This window comes from Lygodium microphyllum, chromosome 7 (genome assembly GCF_053477565.2).
Source record: "Lygodium microphyllum isolate KBCC chromosome 7, Lygodium_microphyllum_v1.1.10, whole genome shotgun sequence".
Lineage (NCBI taxonomy): Eukaryota > Viridiplantae > Streptophyta > Polypodiopsida > Schizaeales > Lygodiaceae > Lygodium > Lygodium microphyllum.
The window spans coordinates 143,994,556-144,013,183 of record NC_141141.1 but is presented as its reverse complement, the minus strand read 5'-3'; the positions used below and the strand labels follow the sequence as shown (position 1 = coordinate 144,013,183).

Below are 18,628 nucleotides of genomic sequence, written 5' to 3'. Positions count from 1 at the left end.
ACTTGCCTTATTGTTCTTATCATAAGCTTTGTAACCCTCATGTAACATATGCACTACAGTCTCTATGCAAACTTAGTGAGGCCTTGTGATAGCCTCTAGATTTATATGGTTGGTTTTTCCATCTCTACACTTAGCAAGGTTCTACTCATGACAGCCTCTGTATATTTTAGTGTTTTTTTATGGTTGTGATTGAGGAGGGGTGTTGAGATTTATGCAATTGCACTCCTAAGACACCCTCTTTGAATGGATCAGTAGGACAAGGGACATGCAATAGCCTAGGAGAAGCTACCTGAATTCCATATTCACAGTGAGAAAAGGGGAACCATCCTACAACTATAAAAGCATGTACTTGACATTGAGTAAAATGAAAAATGCTATTGTACTTTGTTTTGTACTTTCAATCTTGTCTCTCTCTACTCAAGATTGTGTTTATGAGTCCAAGCTAATCTATGTTGAAACCTATTTCACTTGAGTAATAATCAATGTCTAATCTCAGTCATCATGTTTCTTGTCAATGACTTCTGTCCTCCATAGCTAGATCTTGCTCAAGGATCCCTATTTCTCAACACAGCATCCCATAAATAAGAAAGATGCATTTCATAGACTTAGGATCCAACTTATTGCGTTTGTCATTAGAAACATAGTAAAAAGCCTCACCATCAAAGACACACAAATAAGCATATAATGGAGGATTTTCAAACATCGTACCTTCTCTGTAACCTTAATAGTCAAGAGTATTGCATGGGGATCGATTAATCAAATGTAAATGTACAGCAATACTAACTACCTCAGCTCAAAAGTGCTACAATAAGCTTGCGTGGCTAAGCATACTATGAACTTGCTCTAGAATTATCAAATTCATACACTCAACCATACCATTATAAGGTGGGGTGTATGGGGTGGTCCACTAACACTTGAAACCCCTCTCATCACAAAATTGCTCAAAGACTTTAGGTATATACACAACCCCATTGTAAGATCGTACGCACTTTAACCTATACCCAAATTGGTTCTCAACAAAAGCAAGCCAACGTTGAAATATAGCCAAGACTTTTAACTTCTGCTTTATGGGATATGCCTAGCCCTTATGTGAGTAATCATCAATAAAAGCAACAAAATACCTCACACCACCTAATGACTTGTAGGGCATAGGTCCACAAACATCAAAATGAATAAGAGCCAAAGACTCACCCATGTGCATAATGCCAGACTTCTTATGCGAACAATGGGTCTGTCTACTATAAAGACAATGATCACAAGAATCAAAACACTTATAGTCAAGGACAGAAGATACTACAAATGGATAAACATTTTCATTCTGTTTAATAATATGTACCTAAGGCAAAAAGGGAGAGATAAAAGCACTTGAGAGTGTATCATAGCAATAACTTATCTAAAGAAAAGATTGTGGGATTTAATAAGCTTATTTAATTTTCAAATTACAAAAACCATTAACTTCTTAAATACCAACCATAGTGAATAAGGGGCTATGTAGAGTGACCTTAAGAGTAGTCAAGCAAGCTACAATCCTTGCCAGTTGTATTAGGTATAAGTTGTCACCAACCCCATATTTTGAAGGAATAGATTGCATATAAATAACAAACAGTTCAACATAAAAAGATTAAATTGCTAAGATTAAAAGGAATAACCACATAAAGGTTTAGAACATGTAAGAGGCTTACAAAAGGGCCAAGTAAAGCCCCCTATAAATTAAGAAAATCCAACATAAAAGGAATGTTAATAGTAATGTACTCCTACAAAATTGCAATTTTAGAGATTAAATGCAATAATCACCAAGAGGCCTTAATTATAATCAACTAAGAAGAAAAAATTGTTCTAATAGAAAAACTAAGTAAAGTGATCAAGAGGGTGATCATAGATGTACCAACATTGCTCTAAATAAAAATTATTTTAAATTACATAAGGAAGATAACCAATAAACAAAATTCCTAAACAAACATAATTTGGACCAATGTGAATAAAATGACAATAATCAAAGAATGTTATCCGAACATGCTAATACCAACACAACAATATTAAATGGAACCCGTATTTAAACAATAACCACATAATATGAAAGTGGAACAAAGGGGAAAAAGGAGAGAATACACACACACACACACACACACAAGCATGTGTGTTCAAAAGGATCACCAAAATATAACAACACTAGAAGAAAATTCATTTTTTCTTTTTTTTTTCTCCCACTCATCTTGAAAGAGTAATTTATTACAACATTGGACACCTCACTTAAGTGTCAAATTTGAGAATAACATTCGAATAATAGAAATCTTAATTTAATGAGGACATATGCTTGAGTGAGTTTTGTTGGTATATCTTAAACATTGTGTCTAACTTGCCCTAAGCAACAAGTTTATGAAATGAAAGCTAGATATAGATGGTTCTATTAGAAGTAATAGAACTCCCAAATCACCAATGAAAGGACATATCTACAAACCACATCATGTTCTATTGAGCACAAGTAATGATTTGGCACATAACACAAGTATCTAATTATCACTAATAGGAGTATGCCTAAGCTAACACTAATAAGAGTGACAACACCAATTGGCTATGTGTGTGTGTGTGTGTGTGTGTGTGTGTGTGTGTGTGTTTTCAAAAGAATTACCAAAATGTAACACAACACTACAACAACATTCATTTTTTCTTCTTTTTTTTCACTCATCTTAAAGAGTAATTTATTACAACATTGGACATAGCACTCAAACGGTCCAATTTGAGAATAACATTAAGATAATAGAAAGCTTAAATTCATGAGAACATGCTTAAGTGAGTTATGTTGGTATATCTTAAGCATTGTGTCTGAATTGCACTACACAACAAATTTATGAAATTGAAAACCAGATATAGATGGTTCTACTAGAAGTATTAGAACTCCCAAATTGCCAATGAAAGGGCCTACCTACAAACCACATCATGATGTATTGAGCACAAGTAATGATTTGGTACATAATTCAAGTATTTAGAGTATGTCAAAGCTAATTATCACTAATAGGAGTGACAACACCAAAATAAGTTAGCCACTAGTGTATGGTGTCCAAGCTCCTAGCTAACAAGTATTCTAAGCTAGAAACGATTTTAACAAAAGTAGAGTTGAAAAAAGAGAGTAACTCAACTTACAAAAGATAATGGTGTGACCACATGACTAAGCAATAAAATCCCCCTTTTAACTACTACATAATAAGAATGCTAGAAAACTTAGTCCACCCATAATGGGTGTATGATCATGCAATAAAACATTCGTTAAAACATATCCAAATAGAGAAGGTAATATGTATAGGAGAGTGTTTTGACTTGCCAATCTCTTAAAGATAGTCCATTCTATAGAATGTATCTCAAGCTTCACACAGTTTTGAAAATGTACCTAAAAGATAAGTCAACTTTGAAAAGTTAATAAACTCTCAAGGCATCATCTTTCCAACATGTACTTGCAAAGATATTGGAACTCCAAGTACTAAGCTGAATTACCGCTACAAGTCCATATGGAAGATGACTATTATAACAAAAGAATAATTCAAAAACGAGTAGAAAAAATATGTACTTCAAGTGACTTGATAGAAGACAAAGTTCAATGTGATTTGGCCGTGTTATCACTATGCTTTTGCACAATCCCCACCGACGCTAATGCCATTGATATGACTAAAAAACTTCATCACCCAATTGCAATATGGCCTACAAAGCTAATCACCTCTGTTTTCCATGCCTTAAATGCTCTACCACCTCCACTTGCAAACTTAAAAACAGGAAGCACCCAACACCATGAGACATGAATAGTTGAAGACCTCTCATGCATGTGACCTCTTGTCACCGTGTCTAGATGTGATGGTTCTTCAAAATATTTACCCATCTTTAGCATAGTAAATGTGGCTGTCAATGTCGTCCAATATCTCTCCCCAAAAACAAATGGAAATTAATGATTGGGGGCATAGTTCAAGTAGCCTTTACAGGAAACAATCTGTGTGTGTGTGCATGGTGCACGCATGCCTACATGTGCGAGCATGTATTGCAATCAAAAAAGAAAGTGTGGTAGCAAATACTTGCCTTTCATGCACCTGTAAGCCATTCTGCTAAAGATAAACTTACTATTATCAACATATAGCCAAATATCTACATCCAAATCTTAATAATACCAAAATATATCATCTAATGTTTAAGCTTGCCAAAGAACCTTCAAATATATATATTAGTGACATAACACATGCCACACGCAACTTCATTAGAAAGTAAAGATATAGAAAACCTCCACATAAGTAGCATTATGGCATTGTAAAACAAGGACCCTAAACTTCTGAGCCCTCCTTTACTATTAACTCCATATTGAAAACCTAGTAAGAATGTGTCATTATCGGCATTACTATTGTCAAATTATTACTCGTGCATTCTTGAAACCAAATGGCCAATTCTATAACAATGGCGTTCTACTCGTAAAAGCACACTTCTCAATAACACGTCTCCTTTACAATATTAGGAAAATTTTATTAACAGACCATATGCAACTTTCTAGCAACATGTAACCGTAACGTGTATCTTTATCTACACCAAACAGAACAATAGAAAGACCGTGTCAAATTAAGGATACAAATTTGCGATACTGAGAATTATCATGAAAAGCACAGAGAGAGAAAGAGAGAGAGAGAGAGAGAGCGCGATAAAAGGACACCTGCACAGCATAGAACACTTAAAGCTTGCTCATAGAATTGGTATTTTTGCTTCGCGACCTTCCCTCAACAGAACGAGAAATAGCTCGAATGGTTTCTTTGGGCACAAGACGAGGGTTCTTCAACCAATTGCCACCATCAACAGGGATTGTAACACCATTAATATGTCTTGCTATTACACATCAACGATTGTAACACCATTAATCTCTCTCTCTCTCTCTCTCTCTCTCTCTCTCTCTCTCTCTCACACACACACACACAGAGACAGACACACGGACGCACCCTCATTGTCCACATACCCATTACTTGAAACTAGTGAGATATTATAAATAAACCAAAAAGACGGGCCCAAAAATAATGGGATTTCTCTTATGTGTTAAGAGTATAGTCATCTATTAGTATAAGCCTTACACTAAGTCTATTGGAAACATGCGTTAGGTGATGGAGGAGACAGTCCCCCCGGACTAATATAAGTAGTGTAAGTAGTTGTAAATCTCATTTTTATATAGTTCTTAATAGGTTGTCCCAGCCCCATTCTCATTGTATGGGTTTGGACATCCCCATCATCGATCCCATTCCCATTCCCATCCCCCATCCCATGTTTTTGCAAACAGTTTCGAGGCTACCATTACCTCATTGTCTCATGTTTGGCACACGCATATGCATATATAGGCATCCCTTGGCCTCATTGTTCTTTCTGGGCTAGTTAGCCCATCATCCTACCCTCTTTCTTCTGTGCAGTTCTTATGTCCTCGTGTACTATGGTTAGGGGATGTGCATTGCATCTTTTTTGCCCCCCTCCACTAACTCGTGTTATGTCTGGAGATTCGTCCCACCAACTCTGTACACACTGCTTTCATGGATCAGTGCATTGCTACACACTCTATCGTCATATCATGTTCTTCCCATATGGTAGAACAATCCTATCATGAAGGAGAAGAAACCTCAGTATTTCTTAATGTTCACTCCTCCATTCTAAGACAGCAGCCAGCATGCGGTTGCCAGAACCTTAAGGCCAAGAGAGCTACATTTGACTAGAAATCGACTACCTCAATCCCATTTCACAGAGCAGCAAGCTAGAAAGCTATGTTTTGCTTCTCTCCTACCTCATTAAGTCTTGGCAATATGCTTGTCACTGAAGGATCCTGTGTTTTTGCGGAACAACGGTTTCTGCTGCCAATCAACCAGTATGCTAACAGTTCATGGCTGCAAGAGGCTGCATTTGCAGCTTGAAGCCTTCCCTCTAATACACAAACTTCTCACTTAACGAGTGAACAACCTAGCAATATGCATAAGGTCACTTTCAAGGTTGGAGGAGCTGTCTTTGCAAGAATGTTGTGTTTTCATGCTCCATAGCACAGACCTCTGTTTTTGCAATGGGTGAAGCCCAAAATCCTTGGCAGACATCCACAGCACAGACCTCTGTTTTTGCAATGGGTGAAGCCCAAAATCCTTGGCAGACATCCTAAAGCAATTTACACATTCCATGCCTGAGTTTTCTACTCAAGGGCATGCCACCACCTCTTCTGTCCACAGCAACTTATCAAGCTGGTAAGTTGACCTCTTGTCAGTAGATCATCCCTGCCATCCCTTCCCCCACTCCCATGAAGGTTATATGAAGAAAGCATAGGGAAACCCTAGTACTGGTCTAAGAGAATGTGAAGAAGAGGAAGGGTTTGTAGTGAAGACAACAAAAGGTACAAAAACACTAATAATGAATGAAGTAACTAACTAGAGAAGGAATGAAATGATGAATTATGTACAATGATGATACAATGGTGTCTCATGCCTCCATGCCTCTAGGACCAATGTCATGAGGACATGAATTTTTAACTTAATGTTCTTGAGATACTTAAGTTGGAACGCTTGAGTTATGCACGCATGGTGCACATGAGAGATAAAGTTGAATGTGTATCATGATGACAAATTATCCTCGCTTGGGCAATGGGGGACATTGGTGGAAGTATTTGTGGATAGGTGTCAATGGAGTACCTAGGTCAACAGATCTTGATCAAGAACATTGAATTTCCCTTGGAAATGACTACTGGTGTTATGGGGGTTAGACATTGATATAATTTAATATCCTAGACTAAGGTTTGTAAAAAGTTTCAACACTTACAGGTTCAAAGAGATTAAGAAGTTAAAATTGAGTATGGGCAGCAATTTGTGAAAAGTCTCAACACTTACACATTCAAAGAGGTTAGGAATTCAAAATTTGGTGTTAGGCAGCACTTTAAAGTTATTTTAATGAAGGCAAGGTCAAAGGGCTATGCAGCTCAAATTTGCATGTGGAGGCCCTAATGAGAATGGGAATTTGCCAAATGTCAAGTTTGAGTTAGGTTTGGGCTATATGCAAGTATATCTTCCATGTTGGGCTCTATCTCTTCCATTCTACAATGGATTTTGGGCCATGCAAGGTTGAAGACGGTTGTGAAGACCAGTTTGGGGGCAAATGACAACAATTAATGCACAATCCGGAGCAAAGCACAGCAACTGAACCCTAATATGGACAATTGACAATAGTAGAATGCTAATTTGCAGCTGGTGGCTACTATTAGGGCATCTTCTGCATGATATGCAAGTGTATCTTCCACGTTGGGCTCTTTCTTTTCCACTCTACGGTGGATTTTGGGCTATGCAAGGTTGGAGAAGGCTATGAAAACCAATTTGGGGGCAGTTGACAACAATTAATTTGACAATCTCGAGCAAAGGACAGTAACTGAACCCTAATCTGGATAGTTGATGGCAATAGGACCCTAATTTGCAGCTGGTGACCACTGTTAGGACAGTTTCTATGTGAAAAAAAATCAAAATTCTCTCTCTATCTTCAGCAATTTTCTCTCTCTTCCAATGCACTGCTAGATTGATCAATCTTGGATATTCAGAGATGAATTTTCTGGTACAGCTCTAAATTTCTCCAAAATTTAGGGTTTCTCAGCTATCTTGAGAAGTGTGTGCCTTCGAATTTCAGCCATGCAGCATAGGGATTCTCTAGAAAACTAAGAGAACAAAAAATCTGAAAAAGATTTCTTATCTGCAGTCAAAGTGGCTTGCATGCAAGAGGAGAAGACCCAATTTCTGCCCAAATGTGCTTGTAATCAAGAGGCAATTCGGGGATATTTACTGCTGGTCATTATCTCTAGGGCTGGAACTGAATTCTGCCTCTTGTTCATTCTCCCTCATCTATGTCAGATGCATGCTGAATCTGCAATGAAAATTGAAGCTTGGAGCCTTAGATTTGAAGTTAAATGTATTGGGGATTGCCAATTTCTTATCCTCAATATATATTCAACAAGAATTAGGGTAGGCATAACAACATTGGGAAGCGAGTATATGCCTGCCTTAGTGATTGAGAAAGGCTACCGATGTAAATTCAACTAAAGGACAGCAAAATGGGTAAGATTGTGGGTCTATAGGTCAGCTGATTTTCACGCAACAAGATTGGATTCAATTTGGGCCTCCCTGATTGTGGAAGCAAGGAGCGAATTGGATTTTGTAATTGTTGGTTATAGAGGATAACAAAGTATTTCAAATGTCACAGAGAATTGGCTCAATCAACAAGTGGAGAGGATACTTAGAGAGCTAGACAATGTCCACTTGGATCTAAATCCTTGGAGCGATAATCACTCTTAAATTCTAGGTAGGTCCTGACTCTTCTCGAGGATTTAAGTTGATTCTTAATTGTACAACAAGAGTTCAGAATTCATGTGAAAAGACATACCGCAAGGGGCACCAATGTTTTGGGACCAATTGGGTGTCACCTCATCTCAAATTCTTGAGGGCATTCTAGCTCAAAGTGATAAAGTGCTGAATTTTCAATTTATTATTAATTTTGCGAATTTATTACTTGAAAATTGCCATAAATCAATTAATTTTAGGACTCCACCACCCTTTTGTAAAATGAAAGGCTGGCTCCATGGTTTCATCGCTAGGATACATCAACTCTCTCAAGTAGGTGGACCGAGGCACCTGATTGCAAGTCAAGATTGCAAGCAATTTGCTAAAGTTGTATTCAACTATCATAAAACTCAGCAACCATTTCTTAAGAAATGAAGAATCACATTATAGTGATGCATCATCAGAAGATGATCCAATGGTCTGGGATAGCATGTACCAATAAAGGTGAGCATGTACACCTTTGAATGCACTCACGGTAACAAATGAGCAAATGTAGATGTTTCCTTTGAAGCAAGGATAGCAAACATATGGGAATCTTAAAAATGCAAACATTATTCCTTTTGGAGAGTAAGATATGCATCCAAATGTGGGACATTCAGAGTACTTTGAAGGATGATCTGTGTTTCATGCTATGACTAGTAATGGTATCAGTTCATTTGGTATGCAAGGCACAAACGTATTTGATACACAGCTAAGAACTCAAAAAACCCCACTCCACTCTTTCCTCCATTCCATCTAACCCCAATAATGCATGGAATGTATAGGCAAATGTATCCTAGGCTGGAAGGTGAAATGCAAGATCCCATGTACGATCACATTGGAATGGTCCCCAATAGTATGCAAATGAGGATGCTTAGTAATGCATTTGGTGCTACTAGCATGTTTGGTGTACATGAGGTTGAAGTTGGTCTGCTAGATGCAATGTTTAATGCTAGTCAAGCTGGAATTACTGAAAGTGAACCGTTTTGCAACAATTTGAAACTTCTAAGAATCTAGGTGATCATGAGAGTAAATAGCAAGAGCTTAGTATGGATTTGCATCTATTGTCCTTGCCCCAATGTCAACATTTAATTTTGCTCATTATTAGCATTTTGTGCTTCTTGAGACGGTGTTGCATCAACCTTTGGCGACTCAAGCTTCTTGAAAGCTTTTGATTGTGATTTCTTCTTTTTACCCATGTTGTCCTTAGTTCAATTCAAGAATTCAGTAAACCGAGGATCTTTTGCAAGTTGGGAAAACATTTCAGTTGTTGTCCTTGGTTGTGCCTTCAAAAAATGGGAATCAAAATCCTCTTCCACTTGTTGCTGGTCTTCAGTATTATGAGGCCTTGAACGACCCGCCTCCAAATTGAAGCCTGCACTTTCAGCACACTACTCATGCTGAGTGTCCATACCAAGATTGGGCCTCTGGCTGCCCTATTGTCCTCCTAACTCTAGAGTGCAATGGTTGCTAGTGATCTTCGTTCTTCTCTCCAATGGCACTTGAGGTCTAGATTCAGCTCCCTCGACAGCTGTCCTTCACCATTCAGCATTTACCTCGATACCCTATTGCACACAGTACTAAATTTCACTCCCTTCACTATGCAGATTCCCTACAGGTACTACCACTTCATCAACCAAGACAGTGCAGTCATCTTACAGCATTGCTCCATTGTATCAACACGATCTATACTGCATGATTCAATGTTCATCATTCTTCACTCTTCTTTGAATTTTCTGCTCTCAGTGTTTGCCATAGAATGTTTCTTCCCACAAACCCTTATGTCTCTCTGATATGGTATGAGTGCATATCATCCTGTCACTTTTCTTGACATGGTATCAAAGCAGAGGTGCTCAGAAAGCTAAAGATCCTCTTTATCTAAGATGGCAAACAAAGGTTGTAGGTCCGACAAAACCTTCAAATTTCCCCCTATTTCAACTACATCATCAGGAGATACGATTATCTTCTTCTTCCTTACCCTCCCTTTATAGGTTTGCCACACCAACGCTATGGCCTCTCCATAGACAAAAGAACCAACCACTAGGTGCTCCTCTTGCAGCAAAAACGATCATACCACCGAAGATTGTCAACATCGACCTTTCCTCCCTATCCCACTGGAGCACATGCATCTTCTGCTAGAATTTGCCAATTCTATGGGCAATGCCCAATGTTTGTCTTTAGTTACTTTTTAGTTCTTACTGTGTACACAGCAAAAGTTATAAGTTGTGTCACCACTCTTAGAGCTAGAGTTAGAGTCAGTTAACTCTAGTTGAGTTAAAGCTAGGTCTATCTTAGACCTATTTTGTACCTTTCATTCTCATTCTTTCAATTTAGCAAATACACTCTACTCTTTTGCTTTAGCGCACACTCATTGTCTCTCTTTTCTCTCCTCCATAGCTGATTGTCATTTTCCAACATTTGTATCAAAGCAACTTCTACACGCAGATTCCATTCAACCACCATCAACGAGTGCTACCCCGCCTAAGGTCTTGTTGCTGTCAGCCAACTCTCAGCCCGAGGAAGAGAAGGATGAGCTACTGCTGTTTTCAGCCTGCACGTAGCCCTACGTGCGGTCCCATACACAACCCGAGGAGCTACTGTTTTGGAGGAGCTGTTGCTATTTTCAGCTCTGCCCCTTATTTTCTCACCTTTGTCCGCCATATTCTCAGCCCTAGCTGCAATTTTCTGCAAACCCTAAAAAGTGAAAAAATTCTAATTTTCAGGTTTGGGGTTTTTTCGAAATTTCTGCAATTTCTCATCCATTTTGGCAATCTCTTTCCGAATCTCACTCATACCACCCAAAATTTGGGCTTTTGTCAATTTTCACTATTGGAGTTGAAATTGACCACCAACTCGAAGAAATTTCACAATTTATTTGACATTCCTGCTAACAATTTAGGGGCTTTTGCCCGATTTGCAGTCCCACATGGCAATCTTCATTGGAAATGCCAACATTGCACAATTTCATCAAAATTTGTGCAAGAAATTCGAAGCTTTTTGTCCTAGATGCTCTAGCACGCATCAAGAGGCAGTTTCATTGTTGACATGCACACCAAGGTGACATTATTGCAAAAATTCAAGCTGAAATGTACAAATTTTTCCATTTCTTTTAAATTTTAGAAAGAAATTTAAGGCTTTTACTCCGCATGCATTCCAAGGTAACAAACAAGCGGTACAACAGCATTTAATTACTCTTACAATCAAATTGAGCAAAAAGTTTTGGAAAATTTCAGTAAATTTTGGTAAGAATCGACATTAAGTTGCTATAATTTGTACTTTTGAGGTCACGTATTACGAGGCAGGTGTGGTACAACAGTGCATTGCTGTTATTTCTTGGCTGAAAACTGATTTGGGTCAAATTGGGCACACTTTGGCGTTTATCTGTAGTTGTTGCATAATCTTAAGGGAATTTTTGATACTCTGAGGAGTACAATCCGTACTTCAACAGAGAAGTATTCGGTTGCAAATTTTTGTCCATTACTGATAGCATGGCATGTCAAGGGACTAATGGGAGGACAAACTTGATGGATCAAACCACCTGTTGTAAAGTTTTATGGTCTGCAACCTTCTCGTAGCGAAGGACTTGTGGGACTATGTTACAAGTGATTTGCAACAACCAGGAAATCTTGCACCTCAAACATCTCAGCATAACGGTAGAGGAAAGATTGCTGGTGCTACTACCACTCCTACTATCAACGATCAGAGGAGATGGGACTCAAAAGATGCACATGCACTTTCTTTGATTGCCTTGTCAATGAAAAGATCAATCATTCCACACATCCGGTATTGTAAGACCTCAAAATTAGCATGGGATATACTTGAGCATATGTTTACAGCATGTAACGAGGCCAAAATATCTTATCTCCATAGAGAGTTGGCCAATGTGAACATGGATGAGGGTGATAGTATGACAGATCACCTTACTCACATGTAGGATTTGCGCAAGTAGCTACTCAATGTGGATGAAATAATTCACGATGCTGAATTGGTAAACACCACACTAAAATCCCTCCAAAGTCGGATCAGAGGAGATGGGACTCAAAAGATGCACATGCACTTTCTTTGATTACCTTGTTAGTGAAAAGATCGATCATTCCAAACATCCGATCTTGTAAGACCTCAAAATCAGCATGGAATGTACTTGAGTATATGTTTGCAGCACGTAACGAGACCAAAATATCTTAACTCCATAGAGAGTTGGCCAATGTGGACATGGATAAGGGTGATAGCATGACAGATCACCTTCCTCACATATAGGATTTGCGCAAGCAACTGCTCAATGTGGATGAAATCATTCAAGATGCTGAATTGGTAAACACCACACTAAACTCTCTTCCAAAGTTGTATCTTGGTTTCCACACCTCTTCGATGTTGTCTTTTGGGGGGGAGGCAATAGCCCCTTACATTTGTGGAGTTGGAAGGCCTCTTATTGCAAGAGGAACGGACTCGAAAGAATGTTGCATTGTGTTCAGGAGATGTACTCGAAAGAATGTTGCATTGTGTTCAGGAGATGTGGCTATGCTTTCCAAGTTCAAAGACAAAGAAAAAGTCAAGCAAAATGTAAAAAATCAGCAAAAGGATGATGCTGGACAGCCATCAAATAAGGCTGTCCAAGACACACAAAATTCTAAAAAGAAGGAAAAATGTCATTATTGCAAAAAGTCTGGTCACTATATTGATGAATGGCGTAAGAGATTAGCCAAAGAGAAGAAAAAGGACTCCAGTTTGGCTGTCCAAAAGACATCAGTCAGCAAATTTGATGATGGTGATGCTTCAGCCAAATTTATGGAGAACAACTATGCATTTCTAACTTGTAGTTATGATTCTTCAATGCTTGATTCAACATTTAATGCTGCTGAAATGCAACATAGACATGGTATTTTGATAGTGAAGCTTCAAAGCACATCACTTCTAGGAAGTTTGTTTCCTTTTTTGCACTCAGCCCCTACTGAGAAGCGTGTTACATGCGCGAACAACAGCAATTATGATATTTGTGGCATTGGGACAGTCACTATTATTGCTGCAAATGGCTCTGACTTCATGCTTCTAGATGTCTCGTTTGTACCTAGCATTACAAAGAACCTATTGTCTATCTCTACTTTTAACAAGCATGGCTTTTAGGCCATCTTTGAAGATGACAAACGCATTGTTAGCAACAGGGAGATTGATTATGCACTCAAGTTGTCTAGGACCCTATATAAGGGTTTGTTTTCGTTAAATACCTATGGCGCATAGTCTCATGATACTCTGGCAGTCACTACTCTATCGCCCACTATGCAAAATGTAGAGCTATGGCGTGCCCGCTATGGACATATGAGTTTTGGGAGTTTGATGGCCCTTCAAAGGTGTTATATGGTAGATACATTGCCTCCAATGGAGACTCCACCTCCTTATGCATGCAAGGGATGTATTTTGGGCAAGATGCACAGATTTACCTTCAAAAAGAATGATACAGCGCATACTGTTCGAAAAGCAAAAGGAGACTCTTAAGACCCCATGAGGCAATGAGGCATCTTGGAGACCAACATTATGCGCTACAAATATTTCCCCTACCCATTTTCAATTCCTCAAACATGGAGAACAGAAGAGAAGAGAGAAGAAACTCTGATGAATGGAATGATGAAGTTCCGAATCATGGATTGAATGTGATACAAGGGACCAAGGATGCCATAGCATAAGGAAGATGATGAAGACAGCTACGAACCACAAACCGCAATGTCCTCCTGAAGGGGTGTGACGATAGTGGAGAGACTGGAGAGAAGAGGTGACGGACTGAATGAAGCGGCCGTTAGGAATGAATAAGAGAGTGGCCTATAAATAGACACAGTCAATCTAGGATGGCACTCCTTTTTGGGGCTGCAAACCCTAAACCCAAACCCTAAACGCAAAACGCAGAAATGCAAAAACGCAAACTGCGGGTAAAGGGTTTCTCAACACCCCCTCTCAGGCCCAAAAAGGGGAACAAGAGAAGAGTGAGATGGAGGTACAATGCTATATGCTGAAGAATGCTCATGCGGCAGGTGCCACTTGGACAGTGTCCCTCGTGGGAAAATTGTTCACTTGTCCAAGCGCCCTAGTACAAAGATGATGAAATCATGCAATGGATAGGAGGAATATCAGGCTTTGTGTGGTGCCGAGAACCATAAGGATATGCCCGTACTCGATCTCGGGAGGTGGCTCCATGCTGACCAAGGGACGAAGGCAAAAAGAAGAGAAGGAAGAAGATGTAGAGGATCCCAAAGATCCAAGATTTCCACCAGAAAGGGAACTTGTAGTAAAGAACAGTAAACAGAGTGAGCTAGAGAACCCAAAACTCAACCTCGGGAGAGAAGCCACTAGCTCCGTGTATCCATGCTGAAAGGAATACGAAGGCCTCGTCACCAAGTCGCCGCTGAACCTTCGAGGTCCCAATCTAGGTGGTACCTGAAGATCCTGGGTATCAGTAGAAGAGATGACTGGTCGAAGACAGCCACCCCAAGAAAGTAGAGGATGGGTGAAGAACTTCATGTGGAGTAGGTTCCCCCTCTGAGGTGGGAGGTGGAGGGGCCTCCGCTGAAGTTGAAGAAGAAGTAGATGCCCCCTCTGAGGGCAAAGAAATAACATCCCCCTCTGAATCCCCCTCTGAAGTAGATAGGGAATCCAAAAACTCATGGATCACAGACTCCGAAATGCCTGATGACGAAGGCAGTGCCGCTGGTCATACCGAAGAAGGTATCTAGGGTGCTGAAGAGCACCCAAAGGTAGCCTCTCAAACCTGAGTTGTTGAGGGTGGGGAAGGATGGAGCTCAAAATGAACAAGAGGTGGGCAACAATTGTTGTCTCTCACTGGAGCAGACTGGGTAGCCGAAGAAGAGGAAGGAGTGGAGCAACCACTATCTCTCGAAGGAGCAGATTGAGGAGGAGACGATATCAAACAATCGCTGTCTCTCAATGGAGTGGACTACAAATCCGTAGATCATGGAAACCATTGTACCTAAAAATAAGTGGAAAAAGACTGCCACTGGCATTGCAATGATCTCCATGAGGTTGTAGCGCCAATTAATCCTCCATGTGCTCGAAAGGACTTAGTGCACATCGGATGCGTCTTATTGCCTTGAGCATATTATTCTAATAGCCGATGCAGAACGATCTCTGTAGCCCAGAAAGCAGAGGTGGCACAAAAGTGCCTAGTGAAAGACGCATATACTCCAGGGGGGTGGGAAGTAAAGGTCAAAGTCGGCAATCTTTTGTGGTGTGTCCGATGATGCCACAGTAGAAGCGCCCAGTAATCTGGCAATCTATTGGTAAAGAAGCCATGGGTACCAGTGTGCCTTGTTGAAGAAGGAAGAGGTGGAAGAGGTCAGCCACAAACCATGAACCGCAATATCTGCCTCAACGGATGTGAGGGCAGTGTGAAGCACAAACCGCAATGTCCGCCGCAAGTGGTGGAAGGGCTAGAAGTGAGCTACCAGTGGGAGAAGGATGCTACCAGCAGTAACAGGTTGCAACCAGTAGAAAAATGCAGGAGAGCAGAGAGAAATACTAAAAATGCAAGTGAGGAGAGAAAGACTAAAAACATAGGCAATAGTGAAAGAAAGACTAAAAACACAGGCATCAGGAGAGAGAAAGACTAAAAACGCAAGCAGGACAGCCTACAGGAGAACTCGAAATCAGGCGTCAACTGATGGAGACAGCAATGGACAACTTCCACTGAGATGTCCTTCGTGAACGGGGTATGGGCAGCAAGCTGAAACACCTGAAATCTGCAAAAACGAGATTTTGATGTAGCGGAAGAAGAAGAGAAGTGGTTGCCGAACCCGCTACCGGTCTTTGCCTTCACTGGAGTGGAGGATCTTTGCCCTTGTTTGAGCAGATCCAGCTTTGATACCATGTCAAAAGATGACGTACCAGCGAGACAGTAGGGTTTGTGGGAAGAAACACGGAGAGAACTTGCCAAACATGGAGAAGAGAAAAGAAGAGAGAAAAAACTCTGATGAATGGAATGATGAAGTTCTGAATCATGGAGTGAATGTGATACAAGGGACCAAGGGTGCCGTAGCACAAAGAAGATAATGAAGACAGCCACGAACCACAAACCGCAATGTCCTCCTGAAGGGGTGTGACGGTAGTGGAGAGCCTGGAGAGAAGAGGTGACAGACTGAATGAATCAGCCGTTAGGAATGAATGAGAGAGTGGCCTATAAATAGGCACAGTCAGTCAAGGATGGCGCCCTTTTTTGGGACTACAAACCCAAAACGCAAACCCTAAACACAAAACGCAAAAACACAAAAAATGCAAACTGCGAGTGAAGGGTTTCTCAACACCTACAGACACCAACTCCAATGCAGGTATCAAGGAGTTTCTATGTGATACCCCTCCCTCCACTCCCTCTTCTACTCAGGTTCAAGAGATTACCTTTGGGGGTTGTCTAGCTTCTATTCAATTGGGGCCCTAGATATCTTCTTCGGCACCACAAGCAGCATTTCTTTGTCATCAGACACTCCAGAGACGGCGATTCCTACAATCCATGAGTTTTTAGATTCCCTAGCTTCTATTCCATTGGAGTCCCAGATACCTTCTTCGGCACCGCAAGCAACATTTCTTTGTCATCAGACACTCCAAAGGCCATGATTCCTATGATCCATGAGTTTTTAGATTCCCTTGTTTTCTCAAAAGGGATTCAACAAGAATCATCTTTCTTGGACTTTCGAGGGGGATCTTGTTCCTCTAGCTTCAAAGGGGGTCCCTACTCATGGTGAGATTCTTCACAAACCCTTTACCTTCTTGGGTAGTTGACATCTCCATGCCATCTCACTCATTGATACCTAGGATCTATATATTCTCCCCAGTTCATGGCCTTGAATATTTCAACAATGACTTGGTGGCTAGGCCTTTGTATTCCTTCTAGCATGGAGTCACGGAGCTTGTGACTTCTCTCTCAAGGTTGAGTTTCAGGTACTATCAACTCATCATGTCTATTGTTCTTCACTAGAGGTCACCTTACACGTGGAACACTTGGGTAATAGGATAGATCTTTTCTCTATCTCACACCTCTTATGGCACCCTTTTGGGCCTTCTTTTTTTTGTCCCGGGGGGGTGGGGTGGGGGGGGGGGGGGGGGGGGGGGGGGGGGTGGGGGGGTGGGGGTGGAGTTGTGTTGGTTGTTGTTCATTAATTGATCATGGTTTCACACTTACCGCCCCACAAAGTATTGGGCAGCCACATTCTGGGGTGCCACTCAAGACTACCAATGTCTCTATAAATAGGATATTGACTACCTTTATTCTATACATTCATTTACTGACTCTCTCCATCAGAACACTCTATTCTGTCACAAGGACGTGAAATTTTGATGCTTTGTGCTGGGAATAAAGGCCCACCGTGCCTTTTATATGTGAAAGGGTGTGAACACACCCTTAGCACATTTGTACTTTCATATATATATCTATCTAAAAAACCTAAAGAGGTACACTCGTCATTTGTACCCACAAGTCGTGCTCACTCTCCTCTCTACTCTGCACTCTCTCTCTCTCTCTCTCTCTCTCTCTCTCTCTCTCTCTCTCTCTCTCTCTCTCTCTCTCTCTCTCTGCTTTGAGAAACCATTACGTGTCTTGATCCTCACGCTCTCTGTCACAACAAACTGGTAAGCGAGCAAGGAGTGCACGCTTCTCAAGACTAAACAGGTCGCAAGCTGCAGGAGACATGGTTGAGGCGACCAGGAAGCTCAAGCCACACGCTGCAAGAAACAATAGAAGGCTAGTAGGCGAGTAGGAGTTGTCACACGCGAGCAGGTTGTGGGCTGCAGAAGGCAGGCTGTTGGAGAGTAGGCGACAGTTGCTGCAGACGCAATAGGGCAGCTAAATAGACCACACGCAACCAGGCTGCAGGCATCACAAGCGATAGGACTGACAAAGACTAGTCAACAGGCTGCTGCAGGTGTCAGACGGGGACAACACGCGACGGACTGGTGACGGGCGACGACCTGCTTCGACATTTGGGGCTTTTCATGTACATGCAAGAATTGGGCTGAAATTTACCCAATTTCTCGACATTGATGCACATTAGACCCCGTGCAATTTGGGGTTTTTGCTGTTTGGGCAAAATTGTGTACCATTTGGTCATTTTATGTAGATGCGGGTTTAATTTCATGCAATTTGGACATCTAGCACTTGGAAAATTTGGGGGTTTTGCTGAAATTGCTCTATTTTGGCAAAATTAGCTTGTTCTATGCATGTCAAAGACAGTGCAGATGTATGGTTGATGCTTTGAGCATAAAAATTTTGGGGCTTTTAATCGTGTGTGTCAAATTTTGTG

General features: G+C 40.7%; 1 protein-coding gene across 2 annotated transcripts in view; it reads right to left on the bottom strand.

Annotated features, from left to right (window-relative positions):
- Positions 1-3,051: 3,051 nt before the first annotated feature.
- Positions 3,052-18,628, bottom strand: part of SDRB (short-chain dehydrogenase-reductase B) — a 54,720-nt gene continuing 39,143 nt past the window's right edge. Inside the window, exons 5-6 of one of the 2 annotated variants that reach the window (XM_087682053.1) lie at positions 4,682-4,851; positions 3,052-3,385 (exon numbers count right to left, since the gene is read on the bottom strand). In XM_087682053.1, the coding sequence (XP_087538179.1) occupies positions 4,700-4,851 (152 nt within the window). In that variant the 3' untranslated portion in view covers positions 3,052-3,385; positions 4,682-4,699. Of the gene's footprint in view, positions 3,386-4,595; positions 4,852-18,628 lie in introns of those variants that run through there. The other variant, XM_087682052.1, reaches the window with a different exon arrangement.